Below are 25,410 nucleotides of genomic sequence, written 5' to 3'. Positions count from 1 at the left end.
GTTGTCCCTTGTGCGGCGGGGTGGGAAGAGCTGTGAGCGACGCTCCTCTCCACCAGCTCACCGCAAGCCTTTTGCCGAGCTGCTCTGGAGACAGAGCTGAGCTTTGCACTCGAGCAGTGCTGCAGGGGCTTCTGAGCACTCAGAAAAGCAATGGTCAATATGGACAGGTCAGCGTCTCCATGGAGCATGCACATCAAAAAAATGCACTACATTCGCAAAGATTTCCACAGTTTTACTTCCTGGAGGATTTCCCTGGTTTCCTCCTAAACATTGGAGGTTTAAATATATATATTTCTATATATGAATATATATTTTCCACATACACAACCTGACTAGCTCATAGCACACAGTTCTAACACAGCTAAGCTTGGAAATACACCACTGAATTCAGAACACTACACTTACTTATACTCAAAGGTTTAGGCTGTTAGCGCAAGGCAAACAGGACAAATCACACAATACACTGAACTTGGCATTTATTCATTACTAAGGCCAGCAAATGTCACTATCTGTATACCACAGAGCTTTCCTCCTCTTTGGAAACTTTCTCTCAGCCTTGTAGTCCACCACTCATTTATGTTTCCAAAAGACCCAATTCTAATGGGGTGAGACCCCCAAAATGGGACTCCTCACCTTCCTGGCTCATCCCTTTTTCTGTTAGATAGTTTCACATCTCTAAAATATCCTAGCAGCAAGACTTTCCTCATTTGAACATCTCTACAGCAACACAGTTCTGATACTCTCCTCTTACACCACCCCCCTACCCTACTTCCCATCTCTCTTTGTTCTTCCCAATTGTCTGTTCTCTGAAAGTTTCAGGCTGGACTGCATGTTAGGATAGAAATATTGAGCTGCAAAAATAAAGAAGAACCCTGCATCTTGACTTGCAGCTACTCTGCTAAAGGAGAGCTTAACAGCTCAGTTTGGTGGGATCAAGATTAATCCTCATGTATTTTGGACCCAATGCAGAAGTTAGGCACGTAAATTTGGATTGGGACCATACCTCTCCCAGCTCCCCCTGACTCAACGACCCAGAGTCTGGGGTATGCAATGCCAGTCTGCTGGGCCAGTTCATACTCGCTGACAAATGGTCCTGCTGTGTTTACAGCTTCCAAACTGGTCTTGCTGGGCATGGGGATTTCCTAGAGTAAGAGCACAGTAAATAGGATTGAAACCCTGAGATCTTGCCTGGAGGGATTCTAGGGATCCCAGCAACTGGTTTATGGCCCTCTTAGGATGCTCACGAGCCAACATGAACTCCAACAGCTGGTAGAGTCAAAACAATGGGGGCTGACAGCTCTAGTCAACCTTGGTGACTCATTTCTTTCTACCCCTCGGAAGGTCACGTCTGCAAACTAAACCTCTTTCTGAAATCTAGCTCTGTCTACTGGCACCCCAGAAGTGAAGAAAGCAGACCAAGATTCAAAACAAACCCGGAATAACTAAAAAGATCCATAACCTAGGGGAAACAATAGGGAAGAACAGCCTGCTGATAACCTAGTCTGACCTGCCACATGCTTGGGAAGTCTTCACTGCTCTCTGTGCCTTCCCTCACTCCTTTTTTTTTTTAAATCAAGGACTTCCAAGTGGTGTTGATGGATGAAGCTGCCTTGATGCAGCTAGACCTACCCCCTAGCTCCCCTGGGGGAGGATTTGGCCCTTTATTTGCATGGGATCTCCTTTCCCGTTGCTTCTTAGAGCAAAAGTCCCACCAGTGTCACCAGGGGAAATTGCTCTTGGCCACACCACTGGTTCTAGTGGATTTACAGCAGATCCACAGCACCATGAATGAACCTCTGATCCTCTCTGCCTCCAAAAAACCTTCCACCTGCTGACACCAGTGGGAGACAGCCGAAGAACGGCCAACCCCAAAAGGGCCTCATGGGATGAGAGCACAGCCCCTTCATGGCTCTACGGGCACTTCCACGCCGTCAAAGCATTGAAGGACCAGGCCTGAGGAAAGGGACAGGCTGTTGGACGCAATCACGGTTGATTCATCACCTTCATCTCCTATGACCCCACTTGTGCATTCCCACGTCCCTCACTCTGTGCAGAGCCGTGTTGTGCAGGCAAAGCAGAACAACCTGACCTCAGAAACAAGGATTCCCTAATCCTCCTTGGAAATAAAACAGAAAAGCTTCTAATACAGTCAGAACAAAAAGCAGATTAGAAGCCTCTAATTAATTTTGTGGCCTTTATTTAATCAAAGAAAAAAAAAAAGGAAGAAAGAAAAAAAGAAAGAAAGAAAGAAAAGGAAAAAAAGGAGAAAGAAAGTGCAGTGACATTTACTCTTTTGCCTCAGCCAGTTTATTGTTCATCTCTTTACTTTTCTCCTTGTCCTCTGGCTTTGCTGTGTTGGAGGTCTCGGCGCTCTTTTTCTTGGCAGCCCGGCCAGATGCAATCTGCTTGTCTTTGGCCTTTTTCAGGGGTTTATGGCTTGTTGTGGTCTTTTTTGGTTTGGAAGGCTTTACGCTAGGCTTTTCCACCTGCATGGAGGGCAACACGCAAAACGACAACACAGAGATGGAGAGAGAGAGAGAGAGAAAGAGAGACACAAGGACAGGTGGAAAACAGGATTTAGATCAGAAACGGCATGAATGTTACTTATCTACTCAGCTATGCCCTGCCACAAAGGGAGGGGAGCAGCCGGGGGCATGCTGAGTTGCAAACGGCCAACTCCTTTCACGGCGCTGATGCCCTGAAATCACGGTGCCCCTGAAGCCAGCAGAGCCCATTGTATCCAGATCAGGACACAGCAGGGTAAATGGGAGAGGGAATATTATCAGTCATTTTATCAATTCCTCCGTCTTTCTCTGCCTTCAGGAGGAGCTTTGCAAGCCCACAGGGGATTGTCTCTCTCCCGATTTGAAGCAGAGAAATGATGCTCAGGACAAAGAGGCTGTTACAAATCCCCACCTTTCTTGTAGGACATGACTCATCAGTCTGTTTGTTCCTTAACAGATTGCCACAACAAAGGAAAAATCACTTGGGAATAGATGGGGTGCAGGACTCCAGTTGGCACCTGAGCAAAGGCCACAACAGTGTCTTGTACCCACCTGTTTCCACAACCCCCAAAATAGGGAGGACAACTTCAAAATTAAGGAGGAACAGAAGCCTTCAGCTCCTCCATGCTGGCCCTGCCATCCCTCTGAGACCTCTTATAAACTCTGGGAAGCACTTATAAACTCTGGGAAGGACTAATGGTCCTAGGTTTAAAATTGCACAGACTGACTCCTTTTATATGCAGATCCTCCGCTGCTCCTAGAAAACAAGGCTGGAAGACATTTCAGCCTAGGCCCTTCTCGACACATGTCCTCAATCTGATCAAAGCCAAAAGTGCTTACTGACAAAATCTGTGGAGCGCTCTGAATTAACTGCAGATGAAGATCTGGCTCTTACCATGTTGTTCCTGGGATAAAGTGTAGTGTGGGGTGCCTATAGTTTTGGAGGGAGAAAGAGAAAGCTGTCTAGATAATCACCTGGGAAATGACAACGCAAAAACCTCTTCATCTGGGCCCTATCCTTGCTTCTCTACAGTTTGACGTATTGTCTCCAAAGTGCATCAACCTGTACTAGAGCCCATAGAATCATAAAATGGTTTGAGTTGGAAGGGACCTTAAAGATCATCTCATTCCAACCCCTCTGCCATGGGCAGGGACACCTTCCACTATTTGCTCACAGCCCCATCCAACCTGGCCTCGAAGACTTCCAGGGATGGGGCAGCCACAACTTCCCTGGGCAACCTCTGCCAGTGCCTCACCACCCTCACAGTGAAGAACTTCTTCCCAATATCTAATCTAAACCTGACCTCTTTCAGTTTAAAGCCATTATCCTTTGTCCTATCACTACATGCCCTTGTAAAAAGCCCCTCTGGCTTTCTTGTAGGCCTCCTTTAGGTACTGGAAGGCTGCAATAACGTCTCCCTGGAGCCTTCTCTTCTCCAGGCTGAACAACCCCAACACACTCAGCCTTTCCTCATAGCAGAGGTGTTCCAGCCCTCTGATCATTTTTGTATCCCCCCTCCGGACCCACTCCAACAGGTCCCTGTCTCTCCTGTGCTGAGGACCCCAGAGCTGGACGCAGAACTGCAGGTGGGGTCTCACCAGAGCAGAGCACAGGGGGACAACGACCTCCCTCAATCTGCTGGCCACGCTTCTTTTGATGCAGCCCAGGACACCATTAGTTTTCTGGGCTGTGAGCTCACATTGCCAACTCATATTCAGTTTTTCATCCACCACTGTCTCCAAGGTGGATCCCCAGATGCACCCGCTGCTCAGAAATGAAAATGTCACATAAGGGGAACGGCAGCAGGCAGTGTTGAGCCCAGCCTTACTGCATTGGACAAGTCCCACCAGGACCAGTGATGGCCCTGGGTCCATTCCACCGCGTTTCTCACCTTTGGCGGTTCTTTGTAGGGTTCGCTGTAGAGAGTGCGTATCCTTCTGCGCTCCAGGAATTTGTTATCAGCTGGAGCAGGCTTACTGGTTTCCCCCTTGAATTGAGCACTGTAACTGGTTTCATGGGTCATTTTCTCCTCCGGCGGCTTGTACTGGGCTTTCGCTTTTATAGCTTTCACAGGTTTGACGTCTACCCAGGGTCTGAACTCGTTTCTGAAGATCAAAAAAGAAAAGGGGTTCAGGAATTAAACCAACAGCACAGTAGCGGTAATGTGGGAATGGAATCCCCCATTGCTCAATAAGGTCTATTTGGAAGGGCTTTAGTCGCCACCCAGTCAGGTTTACCAAAAAACTGGCTCCCAACAGCTCATTTTTTACCTCATCCAAAACCCACTGACACATTAGGAGAAGCTCAAATGAAATTTGGTCTATTAAAATCAGCCAGTCCCGGGCACCAAACAATCTGCTAGTTGTGTGACAATGGTCACGTGCCCTCTGCAAATCTGGCCTCAGATGTGACTGCGATGCTTTTTTGGAAAACATAAGATGCTTTTCTCTCTCTACAGCGTCACCTCTGCACTGAAGCTACCTGCAAGCAGTTCCTGACTCTTGCAATTACGGTACAAAAGAATATTTAGAAAGGAACATCAAAAATCATATTCTGCAACTCAACACAGGACACACACTTCTCAGCAAACTTCCCTGGAGGCAAGTGAGCTGGGGGATTCAGAAGTGTAAGGAGCCAAGATTTCCAAGACACGCCTTATCCATGCCTGTAAGTAGTGAATTGTATCATTTCGCCTATATTGCACCAAATTATGCACAACAGTTTGGTTAATTCTGTAAAGGATTAGTTTAAGATAAAACTGTCTTAGACGTAAACTCAAGCAGAGTAGGAAATGCACAGTTTATCAGGTATTGTGAGCTATGGCTTCTCTTTATTAGCTGATGGTGAATTTCCGACTTACTGAAAAAATAATAACACCATCTTTCATTTCTTTTGGACAGAGCTGCAACTTTTTTGAGCAAAAAAAAAACCCCAAACACATTTCAAAGATTTTTAGCATCTGCTGGACACATTGTGGTTCCCATCCACAGACTCCTTCTCTTGCATTTTGTAGTTCTTCCCAGCAAAGCACCAACATCTTTCCAGTTTTGAAGCAAACCACACTGCCATTCATCTGAGAATGGGGATGGAGAAACCTGCTGAGGTTGTGCTCATAGTCCTAGGCAGTGTTTAGACCCTTAAGACTCCAACGCAAGCTAGGAGCTGTCCCAACGGTTGTGATCCAAGTCCTGCACAAAGGGGTGAATTTTCCATGGAAATCAAAGCCCTTGTCTTAATTTCAGGACCTCTAAGGCAATGGGACCACTAACTTGCAGACCCTGTTCCCCCCCTGCCCTGTTCCACTCAACCACCTTTGGGTTGTGTTGTTTTCAGCCTGGTTTATTAGGGAAATGAACTCTGTGTGAAGGTACTGCCAGTCAATCCCTTCCCATAATAGCTTTGAACATCTTAATCAGCTTCAACCAAATTTGACAAATGGTCATGGAGATATTCGGCTTTTACTTTTATGAAGATAAGCAGTTGGACTAAGTCCAGAGACTCAGGAAAGCTTCAGTATGGACACGCACACTTCATCGGTCATCAGAGGATCTGCTTAGACAGGGAGGCTAAGCTGCAGAAGTCCATCTGTTGTCCTCAGGGACCAGTAATAAATGGTCCCTTCATATCTAGGATCAATGCAGTTCCCTGCCCACCCAGTACTACATTTCCCATTCACATAAGCCCACTGCAAAGATGGAAAATACCTCTCCCTTCCAAAATAACTGCTGGTTGCAACAGTCTCCTGGGTGTTTCTCCTCCTAAGACACCTATACTAAGGTCTCACCACACCCGCAGGGTGACTGTGTCCTTGTGGTACTCAATGTGGACTGGCCAACACAGTCAGTGGAGCTTGGAGAGCCCTTCACCCTTCCCTGTCCCAAAGATGGGTGACTGCTTTAGGATGAGCTGAATGCCTCTTTGGGCTCTGTTAACCGACTAGATCTCCACTGATAGGAATACAAATATCTAGCACATGTGAAGACACTCAAACATACGCCCCTAAATGTAGGTATCTTTATGAGCCAAATCCCACCTCCAACTCTCCATCCTTTCTTATTGTTGATTCTACCTACATCTACTTCTTATTTTCCCTGAATTTCTTCATTTCCCTCCCCCTCTTTTACTATTCAGCCCTTCCTGGGCTTGGATAATAGTGCCTGTCTGAAGGATGCTGTTCTCCTGGAACTGAATGAGCAATACATGAATGGGCTCATTTGTGTCCTCTTGGTTCCTGTTCACTGAATGTCACCCATTTGTTCACAGATATTTCTCTGCAGTTCATTGCTAAAATATCCCTCCTGCATGAAGAGCTGAGAGAAAGGAAGAGGAAACATCTTTAAAGAACTGGATTAAAGATGTGAACACTTTACTGACAAAGTTCAACCCAAGCTCCTCAGACAATAAGAGGCTTCTTCCTAGGATCCACTTTTGCTCCAAAGTAGACTATATATTTTCAACTACTTTCCAAAGGAAATAAAATAATGCACTAGTTCTCTCCACCCATGTCTATCTGTCACTCAGATCCCTCCCTAGCATCTTCTAAACCTGTTAGCTATTTTCTATCATATTTGTGGCAGAGGTAGAAGTCTCGGAGGTGAAAAATCACACCACCTTTCCTCAAAATCGGTGAGTAGGCACAGGAGGAATATCCAAATGGTGTTCTTCAGCTAAGGGAAAGACAGGTAAAGTTCATTTTCTTACTTATTGTAGGGCCAGCTGCCCAACTAGCCCACATGGACCATCATAAGCACAGCTTGCATCTACAGAACCAGAGACAAAGGATGGAGGCTGTAGTAACATGCACATAGGTGCTGGCCTTTAAAGATGGAACACAAACCACTATTTATTCATTCTGTTGCTCATAAAATGCTGGTTAATATGGAGGTGAGCTTTGAAGCAGCATGATCGTATTTGTTACCATAGCGCCTGGCAACCTCATTATGCATCACATTATGCAAACATACAGAAAGAGACAGGCTGCTCCCTGAAAAGCCTGTGATCTCTGTAGACAAGGCAGACACATGAGGTGGGGAAAAGGGAGAAAAAAGCCTTGTGCTACCTGTGGGCTGGCAGGGAATGCACTTCTGCACTCCCATAGGCTGGTTGCTGAAATGCTAAAGCGAGAGATCGTGCAATAGAGCTGGGCTGTTAATGCAACAACCAATCTCAGCTGACTGTTAAAAATGAGCATGAATTCCTCTGCTCTTCTCCATCCTTGCTTTGCTGGTCTTAATGCAGATGTAACAATTCTGTGAGTACTCAGCTCCTCTGTACTTGGTGACAGGACCCTTGACTACCCTGCATCTCCCAAGATGAGCCTGGCTTTGCAGGCAAAGGATAGACCAATAGCTGTTCCTAGGTGGATGCATGCTGACGCACTATGTCCACTGGCTCTGAAATAGCTCACCCACGATCTTCTCTGGAAGTGGAGGATAGAAGGCTATTAATCTTGAAATGTTTTACAGTGTTGACTAAGAAGTTGTAAATACCAGGTATGTCACATGGATTCAGTGCACATCTAGAAATAACAGGTTGCCCGGAGAGGCAGTTGATGCCCCATCCCTGGAAACATTCAAGGTCAGGTTGGACGGGGCTCTGAGCAACCCAATCTGGTTGAAGATGTCCCTGCCCATGGCAGGGGGGTTGGACTAGATGACCTTGAAAGGTCCCTTCCAACCCAAACCATTCCATGATTCTATGGTTCTATTCTAAATCCTTTTCAGGCAAATGTGCATGATTTCACATCACCAGCTATTACACTAGAGCCAGTCCCTCCCTTCAAGCATGTGAGAGAGCACGGGCCACGCTCATATGGAGTCCTACTGCACCTGGGATGGACCAGCTACTCCCTACAGTGACCACGCTCAAGCACCCAGTGTGCCGAAATCTGCACATCTATTTATCCAGAGCTTGCAGAGGCAGTAGAAGAAGAGACTCAGACCATTTACTACCGCTACGTCTGCTGCAGCAAGCTGATCTCAGTGCCTGGTTTTGATATTCAGGCAACACATAAACTGCACAAAAAAGTGTCACTAGAATAGACACAGGCTATTCTGTGCTGGTTGCATCAGTGCCCGGAAATTCAACTTACCATGGTTAATTAGCACAAAAGTGCTAATTCCTAAATCTCTCTGTCTCCACCACAGATGAGAGAGGGAAAACAGCCCACTGGGAACTGCCCTTGGAATATGCCAGCTCCTGAAGCCAGCCCAACAATTGCTTGGAAAAGTACTAGTTACCCTGGGCCAAAAATGTAGGCAGGAGTGTGCTAGCAACTTCACAGCCTGGATCACCGCATTTGAGTGCCAGGCACGTTGAATTTACTAATGCAAAGTATGAATGAGGAGGCAGGTGCCCTGCTTGGGGTTTGCGGCTCTATTAATTGTAGGGATGAGAGGGATGTCTCAGGAAGGTGACCTAAATCCCCCTTCCATCAAAAGTCTGTCTGATACAGTCCTACGTCACCATGAGGTCATGTTGTCCAAACAGCGCACGGCACGGCTACACCCTCTCAGGGCAGTCGCACGGTGCTATCTGGAACTCGCCTGATGCTCCAGGATATTTATGTCACTCAGAGATGCTGCTTTATAAATTGATATACTCCTTACATGCAGCAAAGGAGTGAGAGGAAAAGCAGCAGCTTTCAGAGTTGATTTTTTTTTTTTTTTTGTATTCTGGCATTAGTAAAAATATCTGTTCTCTAAGGTATTGTATTGGTTGCTCCTGTAACACTAAAACTAACCCTGGCTTGGGGACCCCCCTGGGGTTCTGAGACCTCCCTCATTACTATTTAACATCCCAAGGTCAATTTGTGGGGAAGGTGCCCAAAAATTACAAATTCCGTCTGCAATCTGAAACAAGCCCTGAAAATGTTATTTTTCCCTGTTTTGAGAACAGCCAGTCATAGCAGCGTCTGGACCACCACAGACTGCTCCACACAAAATTAGCTCTGAGAGTATTTCAGGAGCGTGCTAGACGCCATCCTAAAAGAGCCCAGCCTCAAAGCTCACCTAAAACCCGAGCAAAAGCCTTTGCTCACGCTGCTCGGGTGAGTCACAGGCATGGACTAGCACCAGTATGGACATACCCCAGAGGCACAGCTTAGTCCAGCTCTGTAATTCTTTATCTAAGGGATTTCCATTGTTCTTAATTTTGCTGAGGAAGATTTTAAGAATTGCTACCTTGGCGTGAAACAGACGGGTTGAACTGAAATAGCAGCAAATTACACGTCTCCTAATTTTCTGCCTAGCTCTGGTCCCAGCCTTACAAAGAATAATTAGAATCAGTCGGGAATCCAGTGCTGACCCGAAATGGAAATGGAAATGAAACTCAACAAAAAGGAGTATATGAGGCATCAGATGACCTTTTGCAAGCCAAGTCCAACAGGAAAAATTCCCAGTGAAGATAAAGGGAGTTTAGCCATCTACAGACCTGACGAGAACATAGGGCTGCATAGGATGGGGCAGACGCCGTGCAAATTAATAGGTAGTAGATCTTCTTATAAGATGACAGTAGCCTGGGGAGGTGGTGGCCTGGTCTATATCCATTAAAGCCAAGAGTCGCTCACCAGTGGGTACCACAGTGCTCTCGCATGAGGCTTCATCCACCCTCTTTATTGTAATTGCATTTTCCCCTTGGCTGAGGATTGCTAGGGTGGTTGCAGGGGAGAGTGACCGTAACATCTTCCTCCACCCCTGCCACGGGACATGGGGTTGATGTGAGCTCCAAGCTGTGGCACGCAGCCGTCTGGAGATGCTCGCCAACACTCAGGTAGGCACTGATTGCCTTCATCTACTGATGCCAGAGCAAAGCCAAGAGGGGGAAGGAGGGTGAGACAGAGCCAGGTTCAACCACTTCAAAGCTTCCACTTACACTGAAGGACTTTGAAGAGCGGTTACGTTTGTTCAGAATCAGCTGGATTCTGCTGACAGCAGTTTTACCGGCACTGAGCCACCCAACTCCCTCATCGTGACGTGCACATATGAAATAATGAATGGCGCAGAAAAAGGAGACCAGGAACTTCATGGTGGAGTGCTGCACAGAAGGGCTATTTCTAGCTTAATTTAAAAAACTATGGCTCAACCAAAAATGAAAAATATTCAGATTTTTCACTGGAAAAAAACCAATCCTTTATGAAATGTTTGGCCTGAAATGTTTCATTCATTCTGAAATTAATGTTTAACTTTCTTTTTCAGTTTCTTTAATTCTTTTCCATCCCATTTTTTACTTATTCTACTCAGGACAACATGAAAGGACTATGAATCCCCTTATGAAGCAAAACATCAAAACGTGCTTCACAAGGAATATTTCAGAACATCACATTTCTCCTTAATATTCCTCTAAACAAAACAGCAATGAAAAAATATATATATTGGCCAAACTAAGTAGCAAATTTGTCTGGGATTTTCAAACTATTTCGCCTTTCTGGAATAAAGCATCATTTGCTCCCAAATATTCTCCAGCTCCCTTTTCCCTCTTAATGCAGGAAAAGAGATGTTCAGTGAAATGAAACAGTGGGAAACCCAAATCAATGATAACGCCTGGTCAAACTCTGGAACTCAATGCCAAAGGAGGTCATGGAGGTCCAGGGTTTAACGAGATTTAATTGTCATGGCTGTTTAGATGGGTATTGAGAATATTCAGAGGTATCAAAGGAAATTTCAGCAACACATCCTCGAGATAATCATTACCACTGCTCTTCAGCATTTAGCTGTCCTCTACAAACTATAGGCCAAAGCAGGAGCTATTCCACACTGTAGGAATCTCCTCTCATCTCCCTCCGGTCGTCTGGTCCTGGCTGGGATCAGCCAGAAGATATTGGACTAGCTGGACTGCGAGCAAATTCTGCTCACAAAGGCTTGCTCATGTGAGGAGCATGCACATGTTTTGATCATAAAGCTGTTCTCTTTTCTAATGTGAACAGAAAAATTCCATTTGGGCTCAGTATAAACAGGCTGTGTATCCTCCTGCAAACGCAATTAATTTTAAAGATAAGCCTGATCAATGGTTACTGTTCTGCAAGAGCCAAAGCATGACCCCTAAGACATTTTCAGCAATAAAGGAACACTGCCCCATGCTGAGGTCCCTCGTGCAATACTAAACGGCACAATGTGTTCTTGCCTCCCAGAAAAATAAGTCTAAACTCCTGCACCTGGATGATTCCTTGCTGCTTCTGACAGCCTGACATGTTACTGCAAAACAGTGTGTCCCCTGCACCCCAAGACAGTGGCTTCGACCATTTCATCCCATCTCCCACCCCAGTCCCCTTCAGTTAAAAGGTCAATTCCAACCAACTCCTATTGCAATGCTCTTGTCCACATACAAAATTTGCCATCGCAAGTGCAAGAACTACCCCCTCATTGTCTGCTGCATCAAGTGCCCTGTCTCCAACTCCTACGTGGATGCTTAATGACAGCTTTATCCTCTAATGCTCGTGCTATTATCTTGTACACAATAATTTACTGTAAAGCTGCACTGAGACTGTGAATGGTATAATGAAGCTCCTGGTGCCTGAGATTATTTTTTCCCAAACATTAATAATCAACCTCTAAGACATGCACACACACACACACATACATACGTACAGAGAGCAAGTCAGTTTGGATGAGCCAATATTTAATTGCGTACAAAGACTAAAACAATGTGATATATGAATGCATGAATTTGAAACTTGGACAATGCACAATGGTGTAAGTGTGAGCAGGGTGGGGAGCGACCAGTATCTGTGGACATCCCTGGTTAGGGCCCATCAACTACAGCACTGGCATAGAAGAGGAGGAAAGTGCTGAGCCTTCAACGAGGCGACTTTAGCACTGGCTGAAGCAGGCTATGAGCAAGATATGATTAATGTACCGAAGAGGATGAAGTCAAGTCATCTGGCAGAGCAGAACCATGCTGCGATCTATTAATAAAAGTTGCTTGAGTCAGCAGCCCACAAATCATGGATATTGCACTGCCTGAGGGCCATGGAGCACGGCCTTCCAAGGAAGCAGAATTATTGCACATGCTGTCATGTCTCAAACGTCACAAATACCTGACTGAAGATGATGGTGAACACTGCAGAGGGCCAAGGAGCTGAGAGAGCAACGTAGTTGTGGGAAAGTAACCCCAAGAGTAACAGCCCTGCCACTGCTCCTGTCTCAGCACAGCGAAAAAGGCGAGTTGAGGACCATCCGTGAGGAACAGCCAGCCACTGGGATACTGAGCAGCTTGAAGAGGTCCATGTATGACAGGAAAAAGTGAGATAAATCCCCACGGTCAGACTAGGTGGCACGTCTGGGCACCTTGGACACACAAAGTCCACTTTGTGGACCTCAGGGTAAACACCAGCACGCCCAGGATCATCTCCTTTCCTTCCACTGCTACCTTCACCTTAGCTCCACTCTTGTGCTCCACCAACCCTGGGGAAAGCACAGTCCGGGCCAGATAACGGGCATCCATCAGCATCTGCTACAGCCCGGCAGCCCAAGGTCCCCCCTACCTCCTGGTGGCTGAATACCCACCACAGGGAAAAGTGTGGACTCTCGGGAAGATAACACTGGGAGATCCCACTGCAGAAATGCCAGAAACCAGGGTAAGGTCCACCTGGAGATCTGAAGACAGGTTAAACCCAACAGCAGTGACACCTCAGGAACCCTCCCAGTGTGAAGCACAACCCCATGGAGGTTTGCCAGTTTATACCTCTCTGATTTTCCCTTGATGTTATAAGCTTATGTGTCCTGCTGATGAAGGGACACACGCTGGCCGTTCCACACAGAAGGCGCTGTGCTTTCTTCGTACATGCTCAAGGCTGTAAAGTTGGTGAATTCAATGTTGGTGTCACCAATGAAGCCAGTCGATGCAGCCTGTTAGGGAAGCTCCCAGGGTGAGTGATCACAGCCTGACGTTTCTGAGCGTGCTTGCAGAAACAACCCATCTGTAAAGGCCATGTCCAGCCCTGGAAAATGGGTCAGGGCCAGGTCGAAGCTCTGCTAACATCCCATTTCATGGCCTGCAGGTCTATTCTCCAGTTGGTTGGAGCAAGAGCAGTGCCTCATCCCCCTTGTCCTCCAAATGGGCAGATGACTAAAATTTGCCACAAGGTTAAACAAAGCAAGCAGCTCGTGGCACAGATGCTTTGACACAAAAGCATCTTTATCGACAGGGTGCTGTAGCAAGATTCGGATTGGGAGAAGTATTGCCACAGGCAGATCTGGATGGGCTGCAGAAACCTGAACAGGGGGAGGAGAGCCCAAGTGCCAAAGAGCATCACGTACCTGACTCCCTTGCAAGACGACATGCACAACTGCGTGGCTACATCAAGGTATGGAGACATGAATTAACTAGGCTCACCCATTAAGGTCCCAGAGGGAAAAACCCTTGAGAAGAAACCTTTGTATTAGGAAAAGTGGAAGAACTTGCAAAGACAACACAGCGTTGTAAATTCTGCTCTTCTTCAAGTGCAAAGATTTTTCAGTGCAATTCATGCTCAGTGCAACGAACTTATTCAAATATTCAATGGGATACGGAGAAACCGGCAGCTGCCTGCAGCGATGCTGCACGCTGGGTCTGCCTCCAGCTACAGTCTGCCTGCCTCTGCCCATCCCCATCCCCATGCAAAACAGCACCCTGGAGCTGTGCTCGGCTGGTGGCCTCGGGAGCCTTTAGCTCCAGTGGGATTCTTGGTGGGGACATCTTTTCAGCACCTTGTTTCAAGTGTCTGAAGACACAAACAAGAGATGAATTAAAAATGCATTATTTCAGTTCAGCAGAACACTTGAGCACATGCACAGTGGCTCTTTGCTGCTCCTGACATGTAAATATGGGCAGAAATGACTTCCTGAATCAGAACCTGGTGGACCACACTCCAAAAGCTATATGTGAATCCATGATGTGACTTGTAAGGGGGGAATCTGGTGCAGCAAAATGTGCTAACTAAGGCTGGGGAAAACGAACCTTTTTAGGTCAAATGAAGCAACCGCCTTTCACAAACTCATAGGATGATCAGACCACCCCAGAGATCCAGCAGCGGGATGGGGAGGGAATCCAAAGGCATCACCTTTCAGCAACGACAGTTACAGAACTGAAGAGCTGCTGCCCAAGGAGAAGAAGGACAGTGCATCTCACTGACCAGCACCGCTGGCAACAGCTCTGGTCCAAATTGCTCCATTCACACTGCTGGGGGTTTTCACGAAGACCATTCTACCCTCGTAGCGCTGGGCAGGGACTGCTGGGGAAACCCTCCCGCCTTGACTTTCCTGGAAGCTCTGGTGTGAAGCCGCTCGAGCTCGTTGCCAGCTCCTGTTCCCCAGATCCTGGCCCTTCTCCAACCTGAGGATGCTTTAGTGATACTGCAGTTCAGCTGCATAGGAACCGCAAGGTCTGCCCTTGAGGCAAAAGATGGAGATGGGTGGTGCTGCGGACGACAGGTTAGATTTTGTCCGAATTTGTTCAATTATCATCCAAATCACGGATGCAGAAGGATGGGTCTCTCTGAAGGAAGGTCGGGACATAGCTGTTTGACATGAAATAGCTCTTCTGTCACAGCAATGTTATTCGACTAGCTGTATTTTTCTGCTCCCTTCAGGGAATCATTACTTCCCTTCTTTCTCTGTTTCTAACGCAGCTCAAAACCAGTGCTGCTTTTGATTTCATTTCTAGTCTCCATGACAGTGTAATTGCTCACCCTGGCACGGGAGTAGAAATAGATTCAGCAGTAAAAGGAGTAAAGGAGGAAGATGGTGAAACTTAAATAGCAGCTATTGTTTTGCCACTGCATTGATGACTATTATTTGCTCCTCACTGTAGTAGCTACTATATGACTGTATCTGAATATCCTTCATATGCTGATTGGGCACCAGGTGTCCTAAAACTTAATCGTACACATGAAAAATGAAGACGCTAGCTAGTCACAGTCTGAGTTTCGGTTAATATATGAAAGCAATTCTGGTGTGGGCTTTAATAGAAGACTTAGTCACCTGATTTTAAAAGGTTTACACGTCCAAGATGGCAACAAGGCAAATGCTAGGAAAAGGGACATCATGGATCAGGATCCCCATGAACATTCATGGGGGAGGCATTGAGGAACAAGCACCATGACCACTAAGTAAAAGAGCAGTAAGCCAAGCCCCATGGCAAATGTAGTGCCCAGAATATGTGGTATTCCGTTTTTTTCTTGCACTGGGCTGGAGCAGTAACATGCTGCTGAACATCCAATGCAAAGAAAATCGTGAATACCACATATTTCTTCTGTACATACTGCCCACGGCAGGTAAATACATGGTCTAACCCTGCCGTCTCCTGGCAGCATCCCCCCTCCACCTTCAACGATCCTGCAGAGCTGATGGAGATAGTGAGGCAAGGTCACAGCCTCAGCCGCTGCTCACACCGATGGATGTGTCTCCTAGACAGGATAGAGAAGCCTACAGCTCAGCTTAGAGGCCAAGCAACAAGGATGGCCTCTTATTTTCTGTTAGACTACTGCAACCTGGGTGTTGTAACAACCAGGTTATCTCCCAAGTGATCTCACACTTGAACAGCTCAGAGCCTCCAAGCTAAAATACCGCCTGTGAAAGCAAAGCACACACATATGCTTAGGCTCCAAAGACACGCAATTTTATCCTATTTTAGTCTACAAAGTAAAATATAGAAAATAACATATAATCCTAACGTCTTATATATATACATGCTTTGGATCCATAATATCTTATTCTCAGAAAAGGAAAGCGAATTCAAATCCACGACACTTTATACATCATCCATCCGCAAGGCATGTCTGCGAGCTGCATCCCTGCTTCACTCAGGTTTGTCATTTCCCATTGATGGGTACAGTTATTTTTTGCAAGAACTACTCTGGCGGAAATCCCTTGAATCCATCAGCTGGGGTACCAGACCCAACACGATGAATATTTCACAGCAAACGGTTCTGCAGCTTGATGAGCTGCATTTCCACTGTGTCCCAAGCGTGTAACACAAAGCAGGTGAAGTCAGGCATAGGGAGACATGCTACATGCCACATAGGCAGTGTGACAACCACACAGCCTCGAATAATGCCATACAGAACGTGGATTAACCTACATTTGGTCGATCACCTGCCTCTGCCATGCCCATCTCTGTGTGTGTATTTGAGCTCGTGCTATTTCTTTAAAAGATTTTATATATATATATGGAATCTAAAGTATTTTTTTAGCATTCAAAAGTGACAAGCCAGTTGCTGGCTTTGACAGAGGGCAGAATTCTGCTTTTCATTTTATGCCTTTCTGTGCAATGCACCCATTCAGTGTTTCTTTAGTTGAAATTAAGAGGTTGTAATTCTTTTTAACTGGAAGAACCATACTGACCTGGGTGTGAACTAAGTAGATGAAAGAAAAGAGATGAGGCTTGAGCAAGGATCTTAAGGATTACTGGGCTGAGGGAAAGCAATGAAAGGCTGAGTCGGATTTCCCCCCCCCCCCCATCTTTACCCTTAATACTGTTTTATTTCAAGGGCTGCAAAATCTAGATGAAAATTTGATTTGTGCTGTGGACCATAAGGTGCAGAGCTCCTGCTCCAGAGTTTGCGTGACATATGTAGAATTACTGGGGAGGAAACACGGGGAAATTACACTGAAATTGCCCTGGGTGCTGCGGGGAAGGTTGCTTTAAAAGCACCACGGAAGGACTAAACTGGGCTGAGCAGATGGGCAGACAGTTTTGGGGGACAGCGTGGGAGAACTGGGAGGTAGGAAGGCTTCTTTGGAAAGAGGAAAAAGCTTAATATGCCCATGCATCTTTTTAGGAAACCATAAGACACACCACCACAAGTCGCCGGGGCTGCATGGGTGTAACGGGGAGCAGAATTAGGTCCACTGAAGTGTATCGCTTTTAACAGTGTAATACTCAAGACCATGCCACCTCCAGTTAACCCATCTTTCTTTAGAAGCTATCCCTGCCTGCAGGAGGCACAAAAGTAGAAGAATTGTAGGAAATGAGAAAATCAGTGTAGAAAATGCCTCCATTCCCCCACCCCACCTCTGCAAGCTTGGGAAACCATCCACATCACTTGTGCATCAATAACGAGGTAATGGGGAGGACTCGTTGACTCCAGCTCCCCAACAACTGGATTAGTCCCATGATACCAAATCGGTAAATACTGGGACCATCAAAGCTGTCTCGGGGGAGTCTGGGAAAGAGACAGCACAAGGCACTGGAGCAGATGGCTGTATTGTGAAATCTCCTCCTAATTAGGTAAAACAAGGACTGATGTGAGTGAACGAAGCAATTACTGGTCACTGCTGGTACCACGCTATCCACACGAAAGCCATCATGAAATAGAAGAGGATAAGGAGGACTGTCGGAAAGCTTTATATGGGAAATGGTGAGAAAGTAGGTTCTGGAAAAAGGTTATTTTATAATTAATTGTTTTTTTTCAAGGGCTTCTCCAGTGCTTGCCAGGAGTGGGAAGCCCTGAAAGCGAAGCACAGACAAAATGGGTTGTGTCTTTACTTCAAAGGCGCTCGTGTTCAGAGGCCCCTCACTGTGCTTGATCAAAAGCATCACTTCGAGCGCACTGACGTGATCGGCGAAACACACCATTCACACCTGTGTGATGATGGCCCTGGGCTACCAAGGCTACCAAGGCACCAGCTCTGCTCCAAAGGAGAGGTGTGAAGGTGAAAGGATCCCCAAAATCAGAGTGACTGGAACCTAAAGGCAGGGCCCGCAGCAATAAGCAGCATGCAAAGTGTAGGATCTACTCCCTTTGGAGGAGAAAGTGGAGTAGAGATGCGGTTTTCTGTTTCCAGACGCAAGGAGCCTGCGTGTAACATGCGCTGGGGAGCTAAAACCAAGAAGAGATGAAAGAAAATCCCAGGGTATGTGCACGGCTGCCTGTGCCAGCAAAGGGGATTTAGAAATGCTGTGTGCAGAAAAACGAAGCCCAAAGAGCTGCACAGGCTGGGACAAAACCCCAGAAACACCTGAGAGACTCGGCGACCATTCCCATTTTCGGGAGCATCTTGCATCGACGTGGTTTTGGAAGCCGATGGGATGTTACCACCCAAGGGTCTGACGTCCTGGGGGCTTTCGGCACCTCCAGACCCAGCCTGGAGCACCTGGAGGAGGTTGCAAATGGGCCACTTGCTTTGACACAGTGCTGCATCGATGCTCATGTGTGCAGAGACACCCGGTCTGGCAGATGATGCCATCATAATGTGGCTGTAAATAGCCCTAAAAATATGTCTGGATCATGGAAACCCATCTCCCAAGAAGGATATTGTTAGTGTAGGACTGAATAAAAATATCCCTGCACTGCATGCTCTCTGCAAGCATCTACAATCACAGACCTACCTGCCAAAACCCAAACCCAGCTGCCAGTGCGCAAGCATGTGCACTGCAATCCCTTCCCTAAAGCACTAAAAAAAAAAAAAAAAAAAGCTCCCAGGAAGTAAATTTGGGGGCTAAAAATTAAAAACGTCAGTTTTATAACTTTTCTGCAAAGAACTGGAAGGAGGATTTGTTATTACCAAGCACTTCTGTGTGCGCAGCAAATGTTTACAGCCTCTCTGAGCCATTTGTATCCACTGGGTAAATAATATGCATTTGGAAATGAGATGACCTGCAAATACTTCTTCTTTTGGAGCTGCTCCAAGCTTAATCGAGAAATAAAACATGCTACGGACAAATGTATTAAGCAGGTACTTAATTGAGAGACGAGACAAGAGAAGGCGGCAGTGTTCTTGTCTCCCAGGCAGGGCATGCATGTTTTAAACACACTCCTAGATTGATATTTATTGCAACTGGCAGAGCAGAAAGGCTCAGAAAAAGCACTCCTTCCCCTCCCATAAATAATTCACCCCTTGTAACAGTTCATGAAATGTTTATATTAAGTAATAATTAAATATTGCATTACAAAAAATAACTAACATTCCAGCCACGAGAAAAATCAACGCGAAGGAGGGCGGGGAAAACGATTGCCTTGAAGCTGTCACGTTGGGTTTTCTCTGCTGAGAGCAAAGCTAAAGCAGTTCAGAGGGGCGATTCTTGGCTGCACTCGATGCTCCCTCTGCTCTGTTGGATCAAATGCTGACCCTGCCCGAAACGACAGGGCTTTTTCCATCAATCTCTGTGATATTCACACGGAGCCTGCTCTCGTGTCCGTGCAAGCTCTCCCCACGCGGTGGTTTTCAGGCAGGCAGGGCAGGGTCAGCGGTCCCGTATTAACCTCTGCCGTCGAGCGATGATGCTTTTGACTTCAAATCACCAGCTATGCACGCATGTTAGCCGGCTTCGAGCCCACTAATGGGTGATTTGGTCCTCGTCACAAAGATACATAAGGCCCGATACGGGATAAGACTCCAACAGTCGGATCCCAACATAGGATAAAGGAGCGGGAGCTTGGCAGGGGGGAGAGAGGGTAGTGGGGTAGTGATTGAGGATCAGCAGAGGCCATCAAGGTAATATGAATCAAATGTCATCACGCATACACCCAGGCATCTTTTATTAAAACTGTAATAGCTTGATCCAACCTGTGCCCTGGGGAGCATAAAGAATAGCAAGCAGCACCAAGGTCACTGCAGACAGAAAATCAATGCAGGGAATGAATGGTAATGACTTATTTTTTTCCTAGTTTCAAAGAGAGGGACTGTGGAGATATCCTGCTGGCATCTCCAGCGATGCACAATATCCCTCGGACTTGCTCCAGCAAAGCACTTACTACATTTTTAACTTTCAGCATCCAAGTCTTGCTCCTCTTGACTGTGACTATAGCAGGTTCGAGCATCCCAATGGACCGTTGTGTTTCATATCTGATCGAGTGGAAGGCGTCCCTGCCCATGGCAGGGGGGTTGGAACTAGGTGATCTTTAAGGTCCCTTCCAACCCAAACCATTCTGTGATTCTATATGTGCAAAGACAATTATCCATTTCTCTGTGGCACTCTGTTCTCTATCCAAAACCATTTAATACTTTGCAGCTTTCTGCAACGACCATGTCTTCTGCACTCCTGACCCCTCTAACGGGTGTCCTCAGGACTCTCCCTGGTCCACAGCTACGCTGAAGTACAATGTCAAAACCTGAATAAAAGAGTCTACCTGAGGCTTTACTACTGTGGAAGGATGTCACATCCTACATGTCAAATTCCTCTATATACATCTTAGTACATTACTTGCCCCAAAGTATTTTTTTTCTTTTTTGAGTGTTTTTGGTTTTTTGGGTTTTTTTAATGAAATAACATTACTGATGTGATTTGTGATTCACTGCAGCACTGCTCCTGCACCAGCTGTTCTGTCTGCACCGGTACCGCTGATGATTCCTACCTCTACGTCATGCCCTGCCCTCACCTCTCCTGAACCACTGCTTATTTATTTCAGGCTGTTTCTCCAATATGTCAAGATCTCTTTGAATTCCAATTCCAGCATGAAAAATGATTTAGCCAAACACAGGTGAAGGACTCAGCACAAGATAACATGGATGAAATACAGCGCTGTACAGGCTCGCAGACAGGATAGTCCTAACGCCCCTTTCTGACTTTAAAAATCCCTGACCTGCAATTAAGGTATCAGTTACAGCTACAGGAGGAAAGTGGTGCTGTAAATTTAAATTGCCTGTGGGATATTTAAGGCAGGTTGCGTTCTGTACAGAAGGGATGAAAGAGCTCCTTCTCTCCACTGTGCCGTGAGCTTGAGCAGCCCTTAGCCCTTCTCCGACCCTGCAACGCCGGATCCATGTGATGCAGGAGCTAAGTGAGTGGTATTGCTAGTTGAAACTGGGATGCTCATGCAGAAACGGATCCGTAGCTGAGATTTGCTCCAACGCCGCTGCAATGCCGCAGCGCTGCCAGAGGTTTTTTACCCCACCGATGGAGGAAAAAGCACCGCAACTTTCAACGACAGCATCTCCCCGGCTTTCTGCACGATGATGCTGCCGAAACCCGTCCCAGCTCCCCGGAGGGAACACGTGGTTTTCCTTGCGTCCTCCCTCCGTCAGGCTGCTTGCCAACACATCCCTCTCCGGGAATCCTCTGTGCAAGTTGCCATAGCTACTGGCCGACACGGTGACAAGCTCTGCCGCTCGGCTGAGACCGGCGCGTTCGTCCCCTTGATGCTCGGGGTACCTGGCGGGAGGCTGTCACCCAGCCACGGCACGTCAGCCCCATGCAAACCCAACCCAGGGCCTGCCATACCTTCGTAGAATCTTGCACTTGCAACCTCTGATCTTCCCCTTCCTCCCCCATCTCACACCTTCTGCACATCTATTTTATATCCAAATAATGAGAGCACAAAGCACGGTCAAAGCCCTGATCATGCTGGCCTCCACAAATCCAGCAAAGCGGAAAAATCAGACCTTTGCAGCTAATTCCTCCCTTAGTTTTAGGAACTTCACCGATAAGAGAGTTGCTCTGCTGCACTGGTAGTAAAGCGTGGCTCGGGCTGCAAAAGGGTCTGCAAGACGCCGAGCATCCTTTCAACCTCCTGCTGGGGCTCAGGTTGATGGAGCTCCACAGTCAAAGTGGATGTGAGAAGGGAAAGGGACCCCCCCTTCCCAGTGAAATGGCACCCTGAGGGCACCTGAAGCTTCTCCTTGACGGTCTGAGCCAATAAACCAACCATCAGCCCCACTGCTGCCCAAATCTGGGAATGGGACCAGTCAGGGTTCACGTCCCTGCCTGTGTTTCCAGCCCACCAGAGCACGATGCACTGATTTCTTTTAGGCGAAGCTGCCTGCCCGAGAGCAGATGCACAGCCTCCTTCAAGGTGAAAGGCAAAGTGAAATGTGGGAGGAAGCCTGAAGCTCGGCAATCAGGGCTGATCTTGAAGAATTTCCTCCTCCTACGTCTGGAGAACCTCTCCTCTTGCCATTCACCCAGCACCAAGACACAAACCTGAGGTTTCTTTTTTGCAACCCACCAGCTTGGCCAGCTCCGACCTTCCTAAAGCTGAGTTTTCAGCTGGTCTAACTGGATTTCTGGAAAACACAAACTGTCCAGCTCCCCATAAATGTGTGCTTTCTAAGATGTCTGCTCATCTTTGCTCTGGAAGAAACAGATTGGATCCCCTTCTTTGGGAGATGAACTCTCTGCCCATTTTCCCCTCCGCCTGTGTGGCCGCGACACCTTCTGTAGCTCATTTAATGGGAAGGAATCAGGAGGAAAAGGACAAAGTGGGGAAAACACTAATTCACCTAATAATTAATTTCACATAATCATCATTTAATTGACAGCTAGCCCTTACACACAGGGTTCCCACAAGGAGCATAGTGTTCGTACCTTGTGCAAGGGGAGCAAGATTGGGATGAGCCTGGAGAAGGCAATCCGAGGTATCAACACCATGGCACGAGCTTTTAATCCTACAGAAAAGCTGGGATCCTGCAAGAGGACATGCTGGTCCTGCGGGGCTTTGGGGACAGAAAGGAGACCCGATATTGGCTTTGGGTTAAGACCCCAGTGCCACTGCCAGCACTCTTGGGAATAGCCCTGTTAATTCCTACAGCAGAACAACCCTGCCATTTGCAATTAATATATAGCTCCGCTCCAGAAGGCCACTGTTTTCTTTAAACACCACCTTCATTTTTTTTTTACCCTTTCTGAGCTAGATAAGCAGCGAAGCACCTGCACAACCCCACATACCTTCAACCCTTTTAAAGAACAAAAAAAGCAAAGCAACAGCCAAACAACACGAGCAGGGCACCAGCGACCTTGCGAAGTGTTTCAGCGAGAAATCTCTGGCCGCTTTCCAAGAGAGCACCTGCAAGGCTGGGCGGATAAACACCGTGCAAGAGCTAATTGACATGGGGAGGATGTTGCCATGCAGGAGAAAACCGACTGCAGTCAGTGGGAGTCCGATGGATGGATGCGGGGCTGCCAGGAGCCAGCCCGCAGCTCACAACAGCCTGGATTTCCTTGCCCGTACAGCGGAGATGGAGTAACTGATGCTGAAATGGTTCCTTTACAGCTCTGTGCTGGTATTTTTAGAGTTAAAACCAGGTGAATGTAAAGCCTGGTGTTAAGCAACCACGCACCAGCCAAACAGCAAGGTTTTACAAATCTGCTGGCAGCAAGGACAAGCCGGGAGATGCTTTCACGATTATAAAATGATAAATAAACCCCCCCGCCGGGGATATTATTTTGTGCTCCTGAATTGCAGCCTGGAAGAGAGACCCTGGTGAGTCCCTGCAGATGGAGACGGAGGGGGACGCTGGGGTCCCCGGGCTGTACCCCAATTCCAGCCAATTCCACGCTGCACATCCCCTCCTTGTTTTGCACCACGCAGCACCATCCCCAGCCGCGTATCCCGGGTGGGCTGTGAAGCAGGAATATTTGCTTCCCTGCTCCACTGCAGAGCGGTGCAAAGTGCTTTCTGAAACGGGCTGCTCCCCTAGGACCCCGGGTTACGTTCCCCTTTTCCAGGTGCCTTTTTGTGCAGCCGGCATCCTCACAGACAGGGGCAGCTGCCCAAGGGCCGTATCCTCACCTACAAGTAATTCTGCTTGTGTCACGGGGGCCGCCGTGATTTTTACTGCTGGAGCCAGCCCCCTTCTTTCCTGGAATGACCAGTCCGTTATTTCAGATCACCCACTCTATGCATCAACCTGAGAACATGCCTCAAATGCGTCCTCCTTTGCAAAACCGAATTACAGCTCCACCAAAACAAAACAAAACAAAATAAAAAAAAAAAAATAAGAAAACATTAAAAAATTTAAAAATTTTAAAAACAGGGGAAAAAAAGCAGCCTCCCCACCTTCCCAGCACCAAAACACCCCAGTTTGTAGTCTCAACAGCACGGCTTGCAGCCAGGTCCCCAAAGCAGCAGGAGTCTCTCCGTATGCACACCGTGTTTGCGAAGTGCTGCGGGGTCCCTTCAGGTGAAGGCACCGTTTGAGCAAAAGGAGTTATTAATAGAAAGCAAAATGTGTTCGCTATATAACACCCGCAATGTTGGACTTGAAGAGGAAAGATGAGTTGGAGGTTAAAGCAGTAACTTGATGAACAGCTTGGTTTGTGTGTGTGCGTATGTGTATATATATATACACACATATATATATAAAAAAAAATAAAGGACCTTGGAAGGATATCCATAACGTTGAGTTATAAATCGAGAGAAATAAAATTTCCATCCTATAAAACTTTCCTAAAACTGCCTTTCCCCTCCTGGCTGGTGCCGATGGTCATGCTAGCAGGAGAGCATCCATGCTCTTGCCTCGGTGCGGCAAGGTTTATTTGAAGGTATCAGCATTAGTGCTATGAATACATTCAGCTAAGAGCAAAGAAAAGCAAGATTGATGTAGGATAGAGTGCAGAAGTACTTAGAAAGTGAAGGCTTGTTCAGCCGGTAGGAGACAGGAAAAGCAAAGGTCGTGCTCTAAATGGGAGAGAAGACAAATTTACAATGGCTGTTTGTGATTTATTTGGCAAAGGACAGACAGGGAAAAGTCCTGCTGTCTAAATTAGCTGATCCTTCTCCTCTTCTCTTTATTTATTGTTTGTGTTACAGCTACTGTGGTAGCTTGAAGCTGCCAAGTGGAAGTGGGGTCTGCTCTACAGCATCTGCTCCAGCATCCAGGAGAAGCTGGTGGCCTACACAGACACGGCAGTGACTGGAAAGGGAGAAGGAGAGATGTTTGACATGTCCTTTGATAAGATAACTGACTTAGCAGAGAAAAGAAATGTGAAAATCTAGCTGGTTTCAGTAAAGCATTTGATATGGGGCCATGTGGGAAATGATTAAGCCAGTGAACGCGAACATCAGCAGAACGGGCAACTGGGTAAGGGAAATGACGATGATGAGCGTTGGAAGGCTGAGCTGCAGCCTGGAAGGAGGTTAGCAGTGTTTAACATTTTTAAGGTTGACTTTGGCAGAAAAAAGTAGGGCAACGCTGATGAGACCTCCTAATGACACAACATCATAGGCAGCACCAATACGGAGGAGGATCAGGATATCAGAGAGGAAGAAAG

The 25,410-nt window shown here is 46.9% G+C and overlaps 1 protein-coding gene across 1 annotated transcript in view; it reads right to left on the bottom strand.

Annotated features, from left to right (window-relative positions):
* MAP6 (microtubule associated protein 6) overlaps nucleotides 1-25,410 on the bottom strand; it is a 43,280-nt gene that overhangs the window by 10,864 nt on the left and 7,006 nt on the right. Inside the window, exons 2-3 of the mRNA XM_075050461.1 lie at nucleotides 4,397-4,610; nucleotides 2,290-2,486 (exon numbers count right to left, since the gene is read on the bottom strand). Coding sequence (XP_074906562.1) covers nucleotides 2,290-2,486; nucleotides 4,397-4,610 — 411 coding nt within the window. The remainder of the gene's footprint in view (nucleotides 1-2,289; nucleotides 2,487-4,396; nucleotides 4,611-25,410) is intronic.

Source organism: Buteo buteo, chromosome 18 (genome assembly GCF_964188355.1).
Source record: "Buteo buteo chromosome 18, bButBut1.hap1.1, whole genome shotgun sequence".
Lineage (NCBI taxonomy): Eukaryota > Metazoa > Chordata > Aves > Accipitriformes > Accipitridae > Buteo > Buteo buteo.
Note: the sequence above shows the minus strand (reverse complement) of the source record. Positions and strands in the feature narration are given on the sequence as shown.